The sequence below is a fragment of the Bacillus rossius genome (genome assembly GCF_032445375.1).
Source record: "Bacillus rossius redtenbacheri isolate Brsri chromosome 4 unlocalized genomic scaffold, Brsri_v3 Brsri_v3_scf4_2, whole genome shotgun sequence".
Classification (NCBI taxonomy): Eukaryota; Metazoa; Arthropoda; class Insecta; order Phasmatodea; family Bacillidae; genus Bacillus; species Bacillus rossius.
Window position 1 is genome coordinate 24,256,498 of NW_026962011.1, and position 22,699 is coordinate 24,279,196.

The following is a 22,699-nucleotide window of genomic DNA, read 5'->3' on the forward strand; positions in this document are numbered from 1 at the left end:
CCTATTTTTTCCCTTTGCCCAGTTCTTTAACTCGTCATTGGTCGCGCTATGAGCATTTTGCTCACCCTCAGAAATATTGTTTTATTTTGTTTTGTTTTTATTGCTGCTTGGAGGTGTCCTTTTTTCTAGCTGAGTTTTGAACCTTCCTTATCAAGTCACTAGGTGGCTGACAGGATGTAACTGATACTTGGCCTTGATATAAGATATCGCTTACAGGCATGCACGCCACATGAGCAGTTTGCTTACAGTGCGACCAGTCACGTTGCTACACTTGTGGCGACTGTTCGGTTTGCAAAGTGCTGGGTTTAGTCGTGGAATATATTCTCGTGAGACTAAATCTAATGATTCGTGGTATTACTTATTGAAATGAATCTGGGGAAGAAAATTGTGGCTTTGGCTCTTCAACAAATCGCTGAATGTTCCAGAACAGGTAAGTTATGTTATAATTATCAATATTTTGATTGAAAATAAAAATAAAAATAAAAAAACCATATGTTACATAAAACATCAATTAACATCAATTATAGTAAACATTAACATTTTGTCACAAAATTGTTGATTTTCGTATAAAATAAGAAAATACTTTTGAATACGGAAGCTGAAAAGCTGAATTTGTATAGAAGTGAGACAAGATTTTATAATTTTGGAAAAGCACTTCGGAATTCCAGAGGAAGATATGTAATTGTAGTCTTTCCATAGTTTTATGATTTTATTTTTGACTAGAATTTTCAGTAATGTAAAATATATTATGTGCTTTGTATTTACAGAAGTTCCACCATGGTTGCCGGAGAGGTTACCACCTGAAAACCAAGCAGCCGCCAATGATCAAAATTTTGACCAATATAATGTTGAAAAATCCTAATAAAGTTAGGTGTTATAAAATGTAAATTTCCATGAAAGCAGTTAATTTTGATGTAGACATTCTCTATTGCATAATGTGTGTTCCATTAGTCATAGTCTCAAATGTATAACATAAATTAGTGTGCCCTCAAAAGACTCAGTAGATTTAATAATTTTTGTGCTAGAAAATGATGAAGTTGTGAATAATGTGTGATTTTCTGTTGCTTCCAACACTACTGCATTTATTGTTGATATATTCGTAGGCCGGACAAAGGAAACTCGGTATACAGCCAAATAGTTTATTGTGATGATGATTCATGTAAAAAAAAATTAAAAATTATGTGATAATAATATAAAATATTATTTAAACAAGCAGAGTTGTTTCATTTGCAATAAGTAAAATATTTGGCCTTTTAAAAGTGGTTAAGCACGACTCTAATCCTAAAATTAAGTCTGTGAGCAAAATGCTCATGCGCGACCACTGGTGTAACATTTCACAATGCGACCAATGACGGGTTAAGCATTTCCACTTGTTAATTGAGCCTGAATTTATTATGTTTCTTTTTATATCTCCGATATCACCCATTTTCGTAGCACAAATTCAATGAGGTCTATAAAAAAGTAACGTGAAAATAAATTCAAAACATAACAATCACAGCACAGACTTCAAACAATATATTAACGTGACACTTTCCTCTGAATTAATACACCTTTCTCTCGAACTTCAGTGTTTCGATGTATTAAATGGTTTTGTGTTGTTCATGTTGCATATTAAGTAAGTAATCTCTGTTAGTGCGTGCAAACCTTTGTTTGTTTTGAGGTTTTAGAGGTTAGAGATTATGTTACGGTGGTATGATTGATTTATGTTTGTTCTATAACATTAATCATTTAGTTGGGAATTTATTTACCAGTCTAAGTAAGTATTGGAGTAGCAATGCCACGCTAGTAGTGGAATTTACCGTATTTACTCGTGTATAGCGCGCCCTCGTGTATAGCGCGCACCACGATTTTTGCAACAAATTCCAAAGAAAAAATTTTTTTTCCCCATAAATAAATTTTACTAACATTTTGTGGTACCTGTACGTGTGAAACAAATGATAATTTAAATTGATGTGTGGTGATGCGTCAGGAAAATACTTAAACTCTGCTGTGTAGACGGAAGATAATGAAGCGCTGTATCGTCACAACTGGTACTTGGGCGGAGGGAGGGAGGGAGGGAGGGAGGCAGGCAGTAACAGAGACGCGCGGAGGATTAAGCCGCGTACACACTTGCGCGCCGCGGCTGCAATGCAACACGCCACGAACAGGATTCGCCAGGTGTGTACGGGCCCTCGAACACGCGCCGAGCGTGCGCCGCGCACGCCACGAACCGCGCGCCGCGAACCGCCAGCTGTCGGTTTTTTCGACGAACACAAAGGGATTCGGCGCGCCAGTGTGGACGTGTTTGCAGCTCGCAGCGCACACGCAGCGAACATGGAGTGGAGCGAAGAAGATATGTTGGGCTTGATTGAAGTGTATAGAACACATCCTGTGCTTTGGGACCCAAGTAATAGAGACTACTACAAAAAAGCTAAAAAAATGGATGCGTGGAGAGACATAGCTGTTACAGTCGGGCAGTTAGAAGATGAATGCAGGAAAAAAATGATTAGTTTGCTGTCGTCGTACAGAAGGGAGAAGTCAAAAGAAAAAAACACAATAGGGACTGGTAAAGGTAAGATTTTATTATACTTCTCATTGCAAGTAAATTAATGTTAATTTTAGGTTTCACAGTATTTTGCTGTACCGTCGTTGAATACCACATTTAGTAGTTAATACGTAGCTCTTATATATAATAGAAATTGTTGTTATCAGTACATTAAATGTACATTAAATGTATTGCATATTGTATATGTTTAATAGTTTACACTACCTTTAATTGAATGAAACTGCTGAACATAGAACAATCAATGTGTTTATATAACATGACAAATTATATCCTAATTTTTAATACTTTTTAATTAATTGACACACCTGAATATAAAATAATTATTGACATATTTTTAACAAAAAATTATGTAATCCTGGCGCATGTTTTTGCAGGTACTTCCGAAGTGTATACCAGCCGATGGTTCGCCTACGAGTCGTTAAAATTTCTGGAAGGCAGAGATAAGCCACGGCCAACAATGAACACGGTAAGCTCAACATTTTAACAGTACATGTTGATAGTTTTTATAAGTATGATTAAATGGCGAGAGATGTATCTTGGCCTTATGTTTTAAATTATTTAGCCTTAAAATGGAAGATAGTAAAAAAGTGGATATAATACCATCAAATACACTTATGTGTCTGCCAACACCATTGTAAACCTCTCGAATTAGGCACACACGTTAGTTTCAAGCATATGACTTCTGCCACGATATCGCACCTTCTTTAACGCAGTAGTCTGCTAGTTCATCCCTTATTTTTTGAAAATGGGCAGAGGATCTTCTAGGAATACTTCTTAATGGAACCAGGGATGTCATATTTTCATCCTTTCTCCAGGAACCTTCCGTCAAGACACCACCTTCCTCGTAGTCCATTAATTCTTGCGGTGTGTATAGGTTTGTTGAATGCCATCTTAAATGATTGTGCAGATGTATAATCGCAGTAACGATTAATTGAACTTTCTCAGGTTCCAGGAGGATTGGTTTTCTTAAAACCCTGAATACTGAACTTGCTATTCCGAAGGCATTCTCTACCACTCTACGGGCTCTGCTTAGCCGATAATTAAATATTCTTTTACAAGAACCCTTCTCTAAATCTCCAGAGTAAGGTTTCAATATATTTTCTCCAAGGGCGAAAGCATTATCAGCTGCAAAAAAATACGGCACTTTCATCTGTCGTCCAGGAAGTTCTGTTGGAGATGGCAACCCCAAAGTTCTCTTCGTCATCATGTCATACAGTTTACTGTTGTTAAAAACTCCCCCATCCGAAATTCTTCCTTGGCATCCCACATCAGCAAATAAAAAGTTGTAATTTCCATCTACCAAAGCAAACAATACAATACTAAATTGTGATTTGTAGTTGTAAAACTCGCTGCCAGAGTTCATTGGAGACTGTATAATGACATGCTTGCCGTCGATAGCTCCCACACAATGAGGCAGATTCCAAAGATCTTCAAACACCTTCACAACTTCCATCCACTCCGCGGGATTTTTGGGGAGCTGAAAGGATAGATACATACATGATAAGACAATAGTGGTCACAGACATAATATTTCTGTATGACCTCTCACATGAAAATCAGGTTACTTCATTTTCATTTGAAATTTACCTAGGAAAACAGATTCTTTTGGGAACTATTTAAATCGTATTTTTGTGCACTGTTAAGAGAAAGTATTTAATATGAAAATATCCACATTTGTTTTCGATGAAAATTTACATTCCCTCACAAGTATTGCCCTTTGTTTTCAAATATTGAAACTTTCTGTACTGACAAAGCTAAGAATTTTTAATGTAGAGGGATTATGTAATAAATACTTTTATCGCAAGTATATTTATGTTTATTAATTATTATGTTTAAGGAGCCGGTGATCATTGAAGGAAACCACGTCCATCAAGAACTGAATGTGCAAAATGAAGACCAAGAATTTCTTTCTCCAAGTGCACCTAAGCGAGCAAAAGGAAGGCAACAGGGTGATGGAACTGCACTGCTAGCGGATGCTGTTAGCATTCTACAAGCTACTGCTGGAAAATTCAACATGTCTCCTGAACAGAGCGAGATTAAAACATTTTGCGCATATTTATCTTCCAAAATGGCGACATTTTCTTCAGCTACAAGATTGGGGGTTCAGCACGCTGTTTATGACATTTTGATGAAAGCAGATCGAGGTTTGTTTGAAATACCTACATACAACTATGGTCAAGGTCAACTATTTCATTCCAATGCACCTGAAAACTATTCTACTCGCATGTATATGCAACAGCCAGCTTCCCACTCATCAACTTCATCAGTTTATCTTCCTGCTCAACAACAACAACAACAACAACAACAACAACAACCCTTTGAGCCAAATCTGTCGCAGTCTTCTCCAGCTGGTCGGTCCCCGACACAAATGACTCCACATGCACAAGTTACTATGCTACCTAGTGCCTCGGCTACAAGTATACAAACAAATTCAAGTCACACCATTTCACCGCTGGCGTCAATGCAAAGTCCTTTATCGCATTCATCTCAGTGTTCTGATGATTTTAATGACTGTGTGTAAATTGCATCACAATTTTTGTGTTAATTTATTTATTTGTTTATGTGAACTACTCTGATTTAATTTGAATTTAAAGAGTTCATTTATTTAATTTTTCTTTCTTACATCATTTGAGTACTGTATTTTTGAAAATATCGTTTTATAAATAAAAACTTAAGCAATAAGAACGTTTATTTGTTCTAACGTTCAACTTACCTTGATATTTTCTTTCAACACTTCAATTAACGCTGAGCAGACTTCTGTTACTATTCCTCCTATAGCCTGCTTTGAAATTCTGAACAGATATTGCAGACTTGAGTACGAGTCTCCTGTCGCTAGAAACCGCAATGTCACGGCTAACCTGGAACATTAAAATTGAAAACCTGTGTACTTAAACATATTGAACATTAACACTTTTAATAATGCTGACAGGGAAATTGCTGTCAGGCATTAGTACAAATTGTAAACAATTCATAGGCTACTTACCGATCTTGAATAGTGATCGGTTCTCGCAAGTGTGTTTCCTTCTTACAGATTTTTGGTCCAATTTTAATCAATAAATCTTCAAAAGTAGTCGGGCTCATTCGTGTGAAATTTTTGTATTGGCCACTTATTTCCTGAGCTTTCAGGACTCCTAACATCTGGTTAGATACACGATCTTTAAAAAGATTTGAGCACCACCATCGTCGAGATCGACGCTTATGTTTTCGTTGCATACAATGGTAAGCAGCTATTACAACCACAGCACTGCTAACGAGAAGAATTTCGTCTTCCTCGTCGTACATGACCGGCTGAACTGCGGTGTTCGTCAGTCTCAGGTGGTTCGCCGGGTGCGCGGCGCGCGCTCGCGGCGCGCTGTGTCGCTCCGCGCCGCACGGGTGGCGGGCGTTTCGTGTTGCATTGCAGCCGCGGCGCGCAAGTGTGTACGCGGCTTTAGATGACTCACCGGTAGCAGCTGGGACGAGGAAGCGAAGGAAGTGGGAGGGGGAATGGCGACAACATTCTTTCTCTCTCTTTTATTTTACTAGCTGCGTTGGCTTTGTGTAGAGGGGGAGGTCTAAAAATAAACAAGAGACGTGCGAGCTTGCGCGCGCACGTGTGTGTGTGTGTGTGTGTGCGTGCGCGCGCGAGAGAGACCAGGTTGCGTGTGTGTGTGTGTGAAAGAGAGGCCTTGTTGCTTGTGCGTATGTGTGGGGGGCTGGCCAGAAACGTCAACAATCACCTGGCAGTTAACGACTTCCACTCCTCCCTTCCCCACCCCCTTTTTTTTTTTTCCGTGTATAGCGCGCATCCTTATTTTTTTCCCTTACTTGAGGGGAAAAAAGGGCGCGCTATACACGAGTATATACGGTATATGTTATAGTGAAAATTAAATTATGACACTTTAAAATGAAACAATTTTGCATTGAAAATATATGATTTTTGGTGGTGATTAAAAAAATACATTATTGTGAGGTTAGTTGTACCGGTATCCTACTGTACTTGTAAATGTAAATGAACTGGCACAATCTCCATGTGTATATTTTGACAGGTTTTTAAGGCCCAACTGTGACCCAACATAATTGTTTTTATGCGTGAGATTCCGCAGCTTTCAAAAGCAACATTCAATGACAAAACTACAGACATTGTTGGTGCTTTGAAAGCCGCACTCTAAAGCCCGGCTTTTAACATTCTTCAGTTCCCACACGAATTTCTCGCGGACTGTAACATGAGTGCTAGTTTTTTATAAAAGAAACTGATAAAGTGTAGCTTGCTGCCGTTTTTTTTTTGACCTATTCTGGAAGAGGACTGGTTAAAAAAAATACAATAGCCAGGAAGGGATACACAGGTGTCTTTTGTTATTAGGAGGGGTCATAAAGCAGTAGGGGCGAGAGGGAGAAAAGTTGATGCAATAATGCTGCCGCCTCACTCCCTATTACGCGCCTAGAGTAATAAAGTTACAAAGTAGGAAGGCAAAAGAGGGTCGAGGGTTAGCACCAGTGCCGTATTTCTTACGCATCAATAAGCTGTTGCATTGGAACAAAGATTTCAATTATATTCTACTGTGGACAGGTAAATGGTATGACTCATATTCGAGGGTGAAAAAGTTGGATTTTTATGACCCAAATAATAGGTGCTACCCATACAAAGAGGCGACTTCTGCAGGTGAATATGGTAATCGGGAAAACTTGAAAGGGTTCACTTAATATTGTATTGGTAGGTCAAATTAAAAATTGTTTCAACATATAATAATAAACTCAGTAAAGGGTTTCGCTGTAGCTACAAACTTGTGGCCGTCTGAGAGTAGTCGATGGTGCTGATGGTGGTGTGATGGTTGTGGCAGTGCCGTGTGGATGGGCTGGTGATCTCCAACACGACAGTGGAGCGAGCCCCCTCGCTGCACGGGCCACATGTCGCCGAGGAAGGAGGACTCAGTGGTCGGCCGCTGTGCGACCAGTCAACAGCCATGATCGCAGAGATGTATCGCCTCACTGACGGTACGAATCTCCTCTCACGCCACCTCGTATCCCCCACGATCGCGAAAGTGTGTCGCCTCACCAACAGTACGGATCAGCTCTCACCACCTTGGATCCTTTTGACTTCCCATGTGATTTAAAAGTGTGATAATTTGTTGAGGTGTGATTCTTAAATTGAGAACGTTAATCCAGTGTGGCCTTGTTGATGAGTTTTGTTGTAAGCACTTATAGTCCAATCAAATTAGGCAAAAATGAAGGCAAACCCGGACATTAAAAATAACAAACCGGGACTACTGGGAAAATGTCGAGGACACTTTCCGCTGCGTCCATACAAAAATCCCAAAAAATCCGGTTGCGGGTTTTCCGCCATTTTGAAAAATACTGTCGCCATTTGAAATTTTCACATATATTTACTAAAAAAAATCATAGCAACTAAACGGTTTCACTTTTCGGGATTTTTTTTTCCTACATACTTCTTATAAATTTATCTTTCCATAAATGTTACTATACACATAATTTCTTTACCTGATGTTTGCGTTTCGTTGTTTAAAGTATTGCCGTTAATCGTCGTTTTTACTTTAAGCTGAAAAACTTAAGAATTTACATCAAAACGGTAGATCGCATTTAAAAACGTTTCAAACAAAAGTTGTAGAGCATAGAAAAACCTATCGAAAACAATTTTAAAATATAACATACGCAAATAATTATCCCTTTAGAAAGTGTTTCTCTGCGCGGTGGTGTTAGCTTACAAGGGAATTAAATACACAGAATATTGCATCAGAATTTTTATCCTAAATTTGAAACATCAAAGTGTATTTCTTCACGCAATGTTATCCTAAGTCTCGTCAATAAAGTAGTATAAAATTACTATTGTCGAACTCTGCCCTATCTTTTTTTAATAACCAATAATATTCTCGGAAATACATTTTTATGTTATGATATATAAAACTTGTGAACTGATTTTTTTTTTTAATTTATTTCAAAATCTATAATTTTAATTTATTTCCACTGTACAACAGAAAGTAAAATTTTAATGTCAATATAATTTGTCCAGTTCCACCTGTAAAACATATATTTTACTGGTCAGCATGTTTTATGTTATTTACATAAATATACTGCAAGTCTTATTAATAAATAGTAAATACTATTTAGCATTAAAACAAAATGTTAATGAATGCCGTTGACATGTTAATTATGTGTAAATGCAAATGGTCACCAAACAATTTTATGAAAGTCACTTTGTACAACATATTGAAATTTTACAATTGTTTAAAAGTCATTGCATCCTTCAAGACTGACATATTTTGTGGTTTATATAAATGTTTTTGCAGGTGTTTCCTCGGAATTAAATTTCATATAAATATTAAGGAATTAACAAACAATTATAAGTATACTGAATGGTAAACATGACTCCTTATTATCAGAATCGAAGAACTTGAAATTAAACATATGAAAACAAAGAACATTCAGACACTCAATTTTGTCCTATCAAATTTGAATCAACAGAAAGGAAATTATTAATTTAATGCACTTTGCACATCAATGTCAGCAACTTCTTCTTCTTCACCAAATTCACAGTTGGTGCTTATAAAAGGACTATTGCTACAGCCATATCCAGAACATTGACCACACATACCAGAACATTCAAGTCCACTTCGTTTGCACTCACAGTTTTTTCCACATGAAATTTTGCAGTTGCACATTACAAGTTTCATGATGTTGTCTGGAGCAGGTTTTTGTAGTGTTGGAACTGGAAGGAGCCTATTGTTAAGCATCCAGCCCCATTCTGTGGACGACAGATCCACGTGTTTCCTCTGCTGCACTTGTAAATAAACGCGAAGGGAATGCTGGCGTGCTGCTGCCGTTGTGGGCGGGAGTTTTGCTAAGTTAAAACTACCACTGACTTGCTGCTTGCCCACAGTCTTAAGGTAAAGGTGATGTCTTGCTGTGTCGAGATCAGATTGTCCCTTAGCGCCATACATTGCTAGAAAAATTTTCTCTCCGGCATCTGCAACTGAATCTTTGGATGATGATGAACTATTAAAGATTTCAATTTGACTTTGAAGCAAATCATTATCAAAAAGCAGTTTGTATGCATTCTTTTTCCCTTTGTTGAAAGGAGCAGAAGTGGTATCGCACCCTGTAAATGCACAAAGGAACAACATGTATTTCTTCATGTTCCCTAAACTGGCTTGCAGCTTCTGAATGCTATATATGCGATCTGGTTTTGTTTTCGTACCAGGTATCAACATATGTGTGTCAGCTGTTGCATGCATGATCAACAAGACTAGCAGATCAGTATCTTCTCCAACAAGCACAGATGGACCTGAAAATGCTAACTCTGTGGCTTTGGTAACAATAGTCGTATCTGCATCTCCATCTGCTTGGTAAACATTGCACCCAGCTTTTTGGAGATATTTTTTCATAAGTTTGATGAATCCATCTTTGTTGGTCTTGTTTGACAGAAAGTCTTGTTGTGAACACTGCACATGAATATTGTCTTCGACACTTACTTTTACTGAATTTCTATTTTTTTGTCTGCGTAAATGCTCAACATCTTTTGTGCTGGGCCCTGCTTGATATCCGTCGAATACGATGTAACAGTGAACATAATGGTCCTCAACATATTTAACATACTGCTGACATATCTACTTGAATGTTGCTGGACGAAGCCAAACAACTTTGTGCAGTAAATGGCTACCATCAATTGTATATACTGCATTATCTGGAAGAGACAACTGATTTGACGACAATTCATCAAGGACATGTACAAGAGATGATTTCGTGCCCTTACGAATAGATACATCATCAAACAGCGATGGTGGATGAACAGCCAGTTCGTATGCTAAGAAGGATGCCAGCTCTTCATCACTTCTTACAAGGCACAGCATTCTGTGGAAAAGTTGGTTTGGGTTGATCACAATTTCTTCATTGTGTACTCTTACAGCTTTACTTGCATTGTCTAAACACTTCACCTTGTCTGTGCGTCGGTAGTGAACTTCAGAAAAACATTTGCCTACAGTGTTCTTAAGATTTGATTGGCCAACTTCCCAAGCTTTGTCAAAGTTTAAATATTTGTCTCCAATCACCCCACTGGAAAGAGAAGTTAGGTCATCTGAGAGTCTTTGAAAGAGATTGTGTTCATGAAGCCAATTTATGAATGACTGAATGTCAGATCTATCTCTATCCAGGTATAAGGCAAAACAGATAGTTCGGGTTAAAAAATTACATGCAGAGTGCCACAAACAAGTTTCATAATAATAGTTGATGGGGATTACGATAACATTTTATAAATAGAAACGCTTTAATGTTTCAAATTTAGGATAAAAATTCTGATGCAATATGTTGTGTAATTAATTCCCTTGTAAGCTAACGCCACCGCGCAGAGAAACACTTTCTACAAGGCTAATTATGTGCGTATGTTATATGTTAAAATTGTTTTCGATAGGTTTTTTTATGCTCTACAACTTTTGTTTGAAACGTTTTTGAATGCGATCTACCGTTTTGATGTAAATTCTTAAGTTTTTCAGCTAAAAGTAAAAACAACGATTAACGGCAATACTTTAAACAATGAAACGCAAACATCAGGTAAAGAAATTATGTGTATAGTAACATTTATGGAAAGATAAATTTATAAGAAGTATGTAGGAAAAAAAACATCCCGAAAAGTGAAACTGTTTAGTTGCTACGATTTTCTTAGTAAATATATGTGAAAATTCCAAATGGCGACAGTATTTTTCAAAATGGCGGAAAACCCGCAACCGGATTTTTTGGGATTTTTGTATGGACGCAGCGGAAAGTGTCCTCGACATTTTCCCAGTGGTCCTGGTTTGTTATTTTAAATGTCCACCTTTACACCTAATTTGACTGGACTATTAATACTAGGGCTGATCTGAGACACAACAATCTTTTTTTATAACTTGTTACATATTTGACATGTTTCATGAGCATAAACTCACATACCATTATTTTGTAAACACTTTCCAACATTAATCTGATATTTATATTTGCATAGATTTCTTAAATTATGATTAATTTTACATGATTACGCTGCCAGAAAAAAATTTCTTTGGCTATTTAGATTTACATTTAAAAACATTGGAAAGATCCCATTTTGGAATGGCCTGCTGTACGTTAGAGATTCGTAACACAGGAATATTTTAATGTCTCAAATAGAGGTTTTTTGTACTACAGCAACAATTGATTCTATTGCTGTTCTGCACAAACACTAAAGTGTTACACCTTGTATCTTCATATCTTGGACTACCACCTATTAAAATGCAGACGCCTAACCTCTATCAATGGGCGGATGTAATTATTTTTTTCAACAACTTAAGTTATTTCATATTTCACACATAGTTTAATGTAAACCTTAAAATAAATTTTTGATGTTGTAACAACCCAGATTACAGCCTTCCTCATGCAATCCAGTAATAATCATGGGTTATAAATATTTTTTGTCAAATTTCAGGTTAAGTTTATTTTTCTAGTAATTTTTTTTTGCTGGCTTCTTTGTGTGGGAAGGCATGGTGACGTAATTCTCCTTCGTTTTTCCACGACTGAGGCTTTGTTTCACACGCTAAGCCTGTGAGTCACGGTCACAGGAGTGTTAGAAAGAGACAAAATCGCTGTGTAGTGGGAACAGAAGTAAGCATTTCGTGTTAGCTTCTGTTGCTATGCGCCGTGATTGGCTGAAAATTATGTCAGCGAGCCCAGAACACTGCCCGCACAAAGGGAAGGAAGGCTGTAAAATTTAGTCATTGTCCGAGCACTAAGCCGGGCGGTCGTTCAGGCGGCGGGCCGAGCAGGCCGTGGCTCCGTGTTTGATCTTTTCTTAATGTACATTTCAATTATTTTTTGTGTTCTGTCGATATTTTGATTTTAATTAAATAAAAGAAAAGATAAATACATCGAACATTGTGTAGAAATTACTTCTTTCTTCGTGACCTGCAACCTGTATGTTCCACTCATCACCTAATTTGATCTAGCCGTAAACTTGAAGGCTATGAAGTTTAGGAAGATAATCCTGAAGAAAAGCCATTATCAATTCCAAAATAAATTTTTTTATTCATGACATGTTTTCAAATCCTCCTCTAAGAGGTTGCTATGATATAATAGTTTATCAGTATTCACCATTTTAATGAGCGGATAGATTAGGATCATGAAAAAATAGAGTAATTGTAAGAATATTTGGTTAGGTTGGGATAGCTACATTGATAATACTGTGATATGTAAATTTATAAAATAGCTATCTATTTCAACATTTTATGTAATTTTAATATAGCTAACCATTCAATGTAATTAACCCAGTAAACCTTCCTTATCATTTGTAAAGTACCTATCCTAAGTCCTAACCTCACTCTTTAAAAAGTTAACTACGTGCCTACTTTGTGTTTTCATTCTAGTAATTGTTTTGCTGACAAGAACAGTCTGGTGGCTTGTTGCAGGCAGGCTGCCCATAATCGGGGTGGGCGGTGTGTTCTCTGGACGAGATGCGTACGACAAGATCCTCGCGGGGGCTAGCCTGGTGCAGCTGTACACTTCCTTCGTGTACCACGGCCCGCCCCGGGTCACCAGGGTCAAGCGTGAGCTGGACCAGCTTCTCAGGTACCTGCGTGGTCAGGGGCAGCCGGCAGCTTTGTTGATTGTTGGTACCTCTCGTTGGCAGCAAATCCCCGTTTTTATGATCCTTCACGGTTCCCAGGAATAGGGTTTTAATAGAATAATAAATATTTTTGGTCCGACTGACACTCCCTTCCTGGAAACTTAGTAAAAATATCCCTTTCACACACCGTTCCGTGTTGCGTCATCTGGCTAGAAATAGACAAGTTTTCAAACTCAAATTTAGAATCTGTTTTAGTGGTAGACATCTTCCGAAAAGGACGGCTACCCAAGGAAAGCATATTGGACTATTTTCTGTAACCAAACAAGGCATAAACACATAAATTTGACACATATCGCATAAGGAAAATTAAAAACCTTTTGATTAAAATTGTAATTTATTAGACGTTAGCCGTAACTATATACCATGCCAGAGAGGTCAAGAAGGTTAAGCGCTGTAACATTGCTTTGTTATCGCTCATGCCAACCAGTGAGTATGGAGACTGGAAATGCTGGGGAGGACAGGTGGCGGTCAGTGTTTTTCCTGCTGGGGGGGGGGGGGGGGAGACTTAGGTTTATTTATTAGGCTGTGAAGGGACCCTTTTTGGTCAACCCATGTGAAAAGATGATTGCTTGAACTGACAAAATAAAAAACATTGCCGGCTGCAGTTAAAATGAAAGTCAAAAGGGCAGGCATGCATCCAGTCTGTTGAGGTGTGTATGTGTATCTGTACTCAAAAAACATGTCATAGCATTTCAGGATAACAGTTTAACAGAGTCCTTATATGTTTATAGCCAGACTTTTCTACGTGATCTCTACAAGTTCCGTAGTCATGTTTTGAACAAAAGTAATCACCGGCTAGCTAGTGTCGAACCCTGTTTAACAGACACACGTAAAGCTTTTATCAGTTTGCTGGCAGTTCTAATAGATTTTTACTCTCAACTTAGTTAAAATTAAGTAAGCCAATAATGCATTTGTTATGTCTCTGACCAACCGTGTTAGATCTGTCATTTTCTGCATTAGTTTTCTCATAATTTACATTGCTCAAAGTAGTTAAAAATAAAAACCCAACAGAAAAAAAAAATCTTACCAATCCTGAAACTTTTCCAACTTTCTAATCATTTCACACTGATCAGAAGTATATGTTTTTTTTTTTAAATGTGTGGATTGTTCAAGAAATTTTTACAAAAACAATTCGAATTTGCACCGAATCTGAGCAAAAAATAATAATAATAAATTATTTACAAACAGTTTTCAAAACCAAGCGATCTAAAATCGCACAGATCTAAGTTATAACAGTAGCAAATAGAGAGGGTAGTGTGTCAAAAAGCAAGCGATAGCACAATGATCGGCCGGCCGGCCGGCCGGCGTGTAGACATGCTGGCGCCAAGAAACCATTACCGTTGTTAGGATAGTGGAAAGGATCAGCAAGGAGGAGGGGGTAACCAATGCGTCATGTGCAGTACATTGCTCCCCAAGAGAAATACATCTCAACACGCTTCAAACTAATTTTCAGCTGATTTCCTTCCAAATTCAACTTTTTTATAAAAAAAAACTTTCTGTTAGTTGAGAAGGGGTCATAATAAATGGGATTGTAACATCTGGGTTTTACTGTACTAGAATAATGATTAGAGTTTAGTAATGTATAGACAGTTTAACACTACAAATAATAGTTAATCTATATTATATTAAAAAATCTTTTCTGGTGCTGTTTTTGTAATAACTATTAATATTAATTCAACAGACTCTAATAAAAAAATTTAAAAAAAAAAAATTGTTGTCTGTAAAGTCGGTTTACGGACGATAGTTTAACGTGACAACGTCACAACAAAACATTGATGAAATGATTGATCCAGAAGAAAAGGAAATATCATATTCGGCCTGAGACTGAGCCGTAGTAGGTTTTTGCAACCAAACCATTTAGGCATTAAAAATATTATATTCTTTGAGGAAGAATTTTTTTTTAATTTTTCTATCTTTTGTATGATAAAATCTACCTCTGCATACTTTTATGAATAAAATTGAATCATTTTTATTGAATTATCACTATTTTGTATGGATACAAAGGACTGAAATGAAATGTACAATTTAATTAATAAATTTACTTTTATTTGCATTCATTATTCAAATATATTTATTACTTTTGAAATGTTACGTGCACCGTATTTATTTTTACAAGTTCAAAAAAAAAAATTTTGCACCTGCCGGGAATCAAACCGACAACCTTACGATTAGAAAATAGCGCCGCTGACCGCTCAGCCACGAGGCCATACTTAATAATTGATAGTTTCAGATGTTATACAGTATATAGCTTTATAAAAATTTTGTTCACGGTAGGGGAATAATATTGTTTCGTTTTAATAACTCGATTTTATAACAAATACGCATCCCAAATACACCAAACTTATTTATAAGGTGTTACAATATTTTTTAAAACATTGTGCAAAAGATCCCGGTTGTAATTTGAATTATTATGTGTAACTGTAAAACACCATTGTTGGTTCAAAACGTACCTATTTGAATATTCAACATTACTTTTAAATAACCGTACCGATTGTGCTGAAAATCAGTGGACGATCGTTAAATTACATAATATTAATAATTCAAACGACGAAAATATGATTGAAAAGTCAAATCGATGGTCGTTCCAATCGAGTGGAAGAGAGATGCCACGCATGCGTACAATGAGCATGAAGAGAGATGCCACGCATGTGTACAATGAGCAAACAGGAACATCCGTAGTGGGACACTTTTTCGTGCGTGCAGCCGGTGTTCATCGATTTATTAGACGTCACGTCAAAAACAGAACGAAGTAGAGGACAGAGAGAGACGAGAGAGGATGAAAAAGAATGAGAGAAAAGAAACAAAATAGGGTGGCAATCTGACCGGGAAAAATCCTGAGTCCTTTAATGAAGATGAGTATTTTTGGTTTCGGTGCAATGCTGGAGAAACTTGTGAATTCAGAAATTATGTTTTTCTCTAGAGTTCCAAACAGCTTAGTTAAAAAACTACGCCGTGCCTACAAACTGCAGCAGCCTGCCCTGTTGCATGGTTGTATGCCCTTTTTTTTCTGGATCTTTTTACATCCTCCTCCATTTCCATTAATAAAACGTGAGAATATACACACCTTGTTTGGTTACACGCTAGACGGGATCATCTTGTCATGCTTGTGTTTCAGGGCAGATGGTCTGAGCCACGTGTCCGAGGCTGTTGGCAGACAACATACGCTCACACCTAATGTGAAGTAGTCACCCTTCTACCATGATTTGTTAAGTTTTACTGTTTACTGTATATGATTTTCTATGCACAAATAAAACTCACTGTTAATTATGTTTTTTTTTAATCCTGTGATTGTTACTATTTAAAAATTTCTGTCCCATATATGGTATGGTAACCATGGATGAATCTTGAATCTATCAGAATGATCCAGAGACGAAAATCATGAGCATGGAGTGGAAGCATGCTGATTCCTCCCCCCCCCCCCCCCAAAAAAAAAAGGAAAAGGTTCAAAAGTCTGCAGGGAAGTTTATGCTGTCAGTTTTTTTTGGGACTGCAGTGGGGTCATTCTGACAGATTACCTTGCAATGGGACAAACCATCCCTGGCACATACTGGATCAATGTTCTGGACAAGTGCCAGATGCTCTCCTAGCTGGCATTGCAGCATCTACCTCAGTTACTCAGTCTCACACCAAGTGACCTTTTCTTGTTCCCAGGAATTAAAAGTCAGTGTAGGAGTCGCAGATTTGACAAAGAGGACATTGTGAAGTGGAAGAGTGGCATAAGGCACAATATGCAGACTTCTTTAGTAACGGTATTCAAAGGGTCAAGAAACGCTGATGTACATGTGTTAATATGTATGGTAACTTTGTAAAGAAGAGTTAACAACTAACAGTAAATTAAAACAAATTTTTATCAGATTATTGTAAAGGTGATAATTAACTTTACTCATGTTACTACCTACTATATATAGCTAGAATATGTCTATAAGTGAATTATGTTACGTCATAGATTAATTACTTTATTCATGAAAATAATGACATTTTTAGACAATACATGCAGGAATGATTAATTTAGGAGATAAATTATTACGGCCCATCTATGGTTTTGAGTACTTGACTGGCATTAACTAGCACCAATGTAAAGCATTTCTGTATTCAGCAGGAAGCTCATACAACCTTACGCACAAACATTTCCCTAATGTTACGGCCAAGGTGGTCTTGCCTGCAATGTGGCATGGATGGTTTTATGAAAAAAACTAGCTGATGCACCTGTGCTTCGCTACAGCAATCTACAGGCAGAAAATGCTCTCAGTGCTAATTATGTTCAAGCCTCTTCTCATGTGTTCGACACTACTGTGCCTTGAACGAAGAAAACGAATTGAATTTAGAAAATCAACTTACAAAACAAAAAATCTAAGATGAGAAAAATACAAACCAAAGATGCCATCTTGCATCAAACAGTTTTTTAAAGGCACTTCAAATTCACATTTATTTAACCAACAAAATGAATTATCAGTAAATGTGCTCGAAAACTGCTAAAGAAACTTAATCAAAGAGAATTATGATGGATGTCGAAGAAGAAGAAAACTCTTTGTGATGCAAATGGAATACCAGTACCAAATTTGACAGCGCTAGGCCTTTTCATCTTCACGCTACAGACAAACTCTCTCTTTTATTAGTAAGTAATAAAAAATAGTTTAGATTTACGTACATACTTTTGACTTAAAACATTTGTGTAGTTTGTTCACATCACCCCAATACAGCTACTTTTTACTTTACTCTGCTAGCGTGCATGTGTAGTTACAAGTATTTATTTATTTATATATAGGATTTTTCTATACTGTTGTTACATTCCAAGTTCACCTGTCAATACAACCCAGAAAAAATATAGACATTTTAAAACTTACACTGTTGCAGGCAGTTACTTAAAGATTGTTTTTAAGTTACCAAGTGATTTGGTAGAGATTTTATTTAAAATAAAAAAATTACAACTTTTGTTCATTACTTTCTCAACCAAAAAAAAATTACATAAACTTGTGCATAATACCAACCACAGTTCAATCCTTTGATCTAAGTTCGTTAACTGTAAAAGTTTTTATACTGGTCAAATTGTTTTCTGATAAATAAAAAAACCATTTACAATACATACCAACACAATTCCAGTTAGTCTTCAAAGCTTCCTGTCACTCAATAAAAAAATATTAAGTTCCTGGGATAAGTTCACTTATCCAGGTACATCCTCCCGAGGAAACTTTTCTCGGGTTGGGGACGTCGGTCACCCAGGGCCGATGCCGACGGCTGTAGTCAAATTTCAAGTTAAAAGTCAAAAACAATATGACAAAAAAGTTACTTTTCGGCCTGTCCTCGAACAGCAGGCGTGAAGAGAGCTAATCGTAGACTTATTTAATTTCTTCTGGCAAATTGCCCACGACATGGCCGCACGTAGCGACGATCGAGCGATAACTAACTTGCATCGTGCAGTTACCTTACTTTTACAAAGCTAGAAACAAAGGTAGGCAACCCCGTGGGCCAACCGACCAATCACAACACACAATCCAGTACCTGACCATACAGGGAAAAATACTGAAAAATGTTTTTCTCTACAAGTCTGGGAAGACACATCTCACCACCTCGAGGCTCGCTCTGATTGGCTGGTGAGACAGCCCCCCAGTGAAAGTTCCAGTCTATTGCTGCGCAGTCATGTGCCCACGAGCTGGGTTTTTCCAACAACGCACTAACTTTAGGTGTGAACAATAACTTGCTGGCGATAGTGTGTCACACCCATGTCTTCCTTTCTTTTGAACCCTTCTAGAATGCTAACAGTCCTACTACCCAGACTATGCTTTAAAATTTGACAAAACATAATTAATACACATGTTAATTTAGAGAGATTAAGTAAATTACTATGAAACATAATAAAACACACTACATTCAGTTTGATATAAAACCTAAGCCAAATTAATAATCACTATTAAAGCACAAACAAAATACTTTGAAATGCATATGCATAACAAAAGAAACATTAGTACAAAACAATAATGAAACATTCTTAAAGTGTTGTTGGTAGTATAGGGCAGGAATTCTGCGATGTTATAATCTTTTGGTCAAGCCACCTTTTTGTTGATATTAGATGTACAGGATATTTATTTGCCATTAGCAGAAGTGCATCCTCTACAATTTATTTTGCAAGTCCTTCAAAAAATATATACATCTTGTTTCTTTGAAATGGTAATTTTTTTTTTTTAATCATGGAGCTATTGTAAGATCCAATACCCTGCTTTTGTGGATTGAAGATTTTTTTGTACTACTCTCAAGATTATTTTGAAATCATGAATGAATTGTATATTTTGCAGTTACAGATGTGTTCAAAATTTTTGATTAAATAATATATTTTTAATATTGCTGAGTTTCATGGTATGAAAATAGGAGAGAACAGTTGGCAACAGTCAGGGGCGTAGCCGGGGGGGGGGGGGGGGTTCAGGGGTTCAAACCCCCCTCCCCCCTTAGCACCAAATCTTTAATTAATTTCTTATCCATCACTCAAACAAATTTCATATTAAAATTAATAAAATTTTACCATTACAATATTTAAATTTAAGTACCGAAAACTGCTAAAATAGCACTATTTTACACCTTAAAATCCAAATTTTCCCGGGGGAGAACACTCCAACTCCCCGCTACAATACGGGGTAGCCATGCTTCTTAACACCCCCCATACACAAATCCTGGCTACGCCACTGGCAACAGTTGCCAACTATCAAAAAAACATTGATCTCTGAATGTGGCACTTATAAAAAAATATTAAGCACGTTCTTGAGACTAATAATTTTAATACATCTGTATATTATATAAATCATAACAGCAGCTAAGAATTGGTGATCCCTCTGTGTATACTAGGTTGATGGGTCTCATAACTAACCACCTAGGTTAAGATGAAATCTCTCAAGATTTTCCTAGTAGACACTAGGTAGACAAAAGTTTTTTTGGTAAGTAAATCAGTAGCCTAGATTAGGTTTCTAAATTTACTTTAGTATAACTAATCATAAGAAAAAATATTTAATAATGATATTGATTTCTATAAATGTTACATAACATTACAAAGTGTGTTTTAGGATTATTGTTACAATCCAAGTATTTCGTTCGGTAGCCAATTAAAGCTTTGAAAACAGAGATTTCAGCATCTTGTTCAAATTTTTAATCCCCCAATTTATTTATTTTGAACACCTTCCTGTATTATGTATTTATTTATAAAAAAAAGCATACTGCTTTCACACAATTGTTTCTGACATGGTGACTAACAAATACATTTTTTTAAATCTGGACCATAGGCTTAGAATATATTCGCAGAAATTAAAAAACATATAATAATAACTGTCAGAATGAACTTGAAATCAGTAATTTTTTTTCCTCAGTAAGTATTCAAATGAAAGTAGACAACAGTTATTTTACATTACTGATTTTCACAATGCCAACATTGCAGCTAGGGCATTTCCCTTTGACACTCATGGCAGAGTCATTGCAGGATGCAATGGCCATCAGCCACTGGGAGATGCACGCTGTGTGGTACACTGCCCCACAATTGTTCCCACACACCTCTGTAGGAGTTTCCACGCCCAGCAGCACACTACAGCATATCATGCACTCCATGTCCATTGCACCATCGCCACTCTGGGCCTCCTTCTCGGGGTTGGAAGGGAACACATCTCCGCCCAGTAGAAACTGTAGGCTGTCCACGAACGACTGTCCCTCGGGCCAGAGAGGAATGTTCCTCTGCATTGTGTCCACCAATTGTTCAACCACTTGTTCTGGACCAAAGAAGTTGAGATCTGGCACTTTCTGTACACAAGAAGGGTCCAAGGACACCTCCAAACTCACATGCTGCCCCAAAGCAATTCTCCTAAAAGTATCGGATAATTTGGGCTCCTCCGGAAGTATAACCCAACATTTTTTATCAATTTCATCCATAACATCCCAGAAATCACTCAATGCACGCACTGTGTCTTTAAAAGTGTCAAAAATGGTAATCACATCTTTATCTTTACCAGTTTCGAGTTTCCTCATTTCACTCGCAGGGAGCTCTGCATGGACACAAGGGGGAGAATTGGGTTCAGCGATGTTGTACTGAATCACTAAAACATGTTCGTGGCAATTGCGGGTGACGTCACGAGTAGTCAGCTCTATTTTATCCATATTGGTGGAGATACTGCGAATATTCTTTTCATTGATGCAACTGAGAGAGTTTATCAGTTTTTCATAAAACTCTACTGGCATTCGATCACCTGACCTGAATAACTGTTTGGCAAAATTTGATTTCATGCTTTCCTCAACTTCTGATTTCAAGCATTCTAAAAATGTAAGTAAAGTTGTGCAGTTTCCTTTCCACTTATCTACGTCTCGTTTATTATTGTTCAAACAAACTTCTACTTTCCACGGAAGGTTAATACTCAAGTTCTCCAGTGATGGATACTTCGGAACACTTAAAGACACCATAAATTCCTCATTTCCAGCGGAAATGTAACCTTCGTACACCGTAAACTGGCCATTCTGAGGAACAAGAAATGGGAAGTTTTTTAAAATAATCAACTGTTCATCCATTAACCCCTGTTTTGTTCATAAAACTAGACTGACGTGCAAATAAAGTCTGTTTTCGATTTTTTTTCTTCGCGTTATTTACTAAAAATATAAAAAACAATTATTGAAAAAAAAACTAACCAAAAATTAACATTGCTCATTCACCTCGGTCAAATTCCATATGTATATGCGAAACAGCAACAAAATACATACAGTATTCTGCCATGATGGTTTCCAAGACAAAACCACTAGACAAAAACATCCGCCCTAAACATTTTAAAAGCAGAGATCTTTATTAACAATAAAAATAAAGTCTTATCACTACGATATTTATAAATATACATTAATTAATAAAAAATTCTGAAATACATTCTACTTTATACTTTTTCTAAATGGGTGGACAGATTTACTGTATATGCTTTTATCAACTCAGTGCATGAAAAACTGGAAGTAGACCGCGCGAAAAATGCTATGAAATTCAACTATTTATTAAATTTTATTGCTTTCATTCCAACCAATGAGAGAATTAACACACACTTCACACAATGTCTGTCCTTATCAAACTTATATTTATATACTTTTTAAGAGCATAGATCTTTAAAAATATACATTAAAAAATACCCTTGCCCCCAATTTTTTTTTATATTTTAAAAAATTCGCAGCTGACAAACTAAGTAATGTGCACATATACCAGCTACATCAGTCGATTGCTACAAGCTTTCTCTAAAAAATGTACTGTCCACTTTTTCAAAATGGGTCGACAGATTTTCTTATATGCTAATAGCAACAACTGCGTGCAAGAAAAACTGGAGTTGGGCCGCGCGAAAAATGCTACGAATTTAACATTTTATAAAAAATTTTTGGTTTCATTTAGACCAATGAAAGCATAAACATAGTTAACGCAATGTCTGTCCTTATCAAAACTTATATTTATATACTTTTTTAGAGCATAGGTCTTTAAAAATACGACATAAATAATCACCCTTGCAACTCAAAAATTATTATATTTTAAAAAATTCGCTGCTCCCA

General features: G+C 36.8%; 4 protein-coding genes across 7 annotated transcripts in view; 2 read left to right on the plus strand and 2 right to left on the minus strand.

The window, feature by feature from the left end:
* LOC134542452 (dihydroorotate dehydrogenase (quinone)) overlaps window positions 1-16,429 on the plus strand; it is a 39,347-nt gene extending 22,918 nt beyond the window's left edge. For 2 of the 4 annotated variants that reach the window (XM_063386718.1, XM_063386720.1), the window contains exons 6-8: window positions 7,365-7,518; window positions 12,927-13,104; window positions 16,278-16,429. In XM_063386718.1, the coding sequence (XP_063242788.1) occupies window positions 7,365-7,518; window positions 12,927-13,104; window positions 16,278-16,347 (402 nt within the window). In that variant the 3' untranslated portion in view covers window positions 16,348-16,429. Of the gene's footprint in view, window positions 1-7,364; window positions 7,519-12,926; window positions 14,166-16,277 lie in introns of those variants that run through there. The other 2 variants (XM_063386719.1, XM_063386717.1) reach the window with 2 other exon arrangements.
* Window positions 2,126-5,538, plus strand: LOC134542453 (uncharacterized). The gene is made up of 3 exons (XM_063386721.1): window positions 2,126-2,551; window positions 2,920-3,011; window positions 4,382-5,538. Exons 1-3 carry the CDS (start codon window positions 2,128-2,130, stop codon window positions 5,063-5,065), a joined length of 1,200 nt encoding a protein of 399 aa, XP_063242791.1. The 5' UTR covers window positions 2,126-2,127; the 3' UTR covers window positions 5,066-5,538.
* On the minus strand, window positions 2,283-5,956 carry LOC134542451 (uncharacterized). Its single transcript, XM_063386716.1, has 3 exons — window positions 5,528-5,956; window positions 5,258-5,402; window positions 2,283-4,022 (listed from the first exon to the last, which is right to left on the minus strand). Exons 1-3 carry the CDS (start codon window positions 5,824-5,826, stop codon window positions 3,213-3,215), a joined length of 1,254 nt encoding a protein of 417 aa, XP_063242786.1. The 5' UTR covers window positions 5,827-5,956; the 3' UTR covers window positions 2,283-3,212.
* Window positions 16,430-20,484: 4,055 nt separating the features above from the next.
* Window positions 20,485-21,791, minus strand: LOC134542454 (E3 ubiquitin-protein ligase FANCL-like). The gene has a single exon (XM_063386722.1). The coding sequence runs from the start codon at window positions 21,692-21,694 to the stop codon at window positions 20,540-20,542; it is 1,155 nt and encodes a 384-aa protein (XP_063242792.1). The 5' UTR covers window positions 21,695-21,791; the 3' UTR covers window positions 20,485-20,539.
* Between the last annotated feature and the right edge of the window lie 908 nt (window positions 21,792-22,699).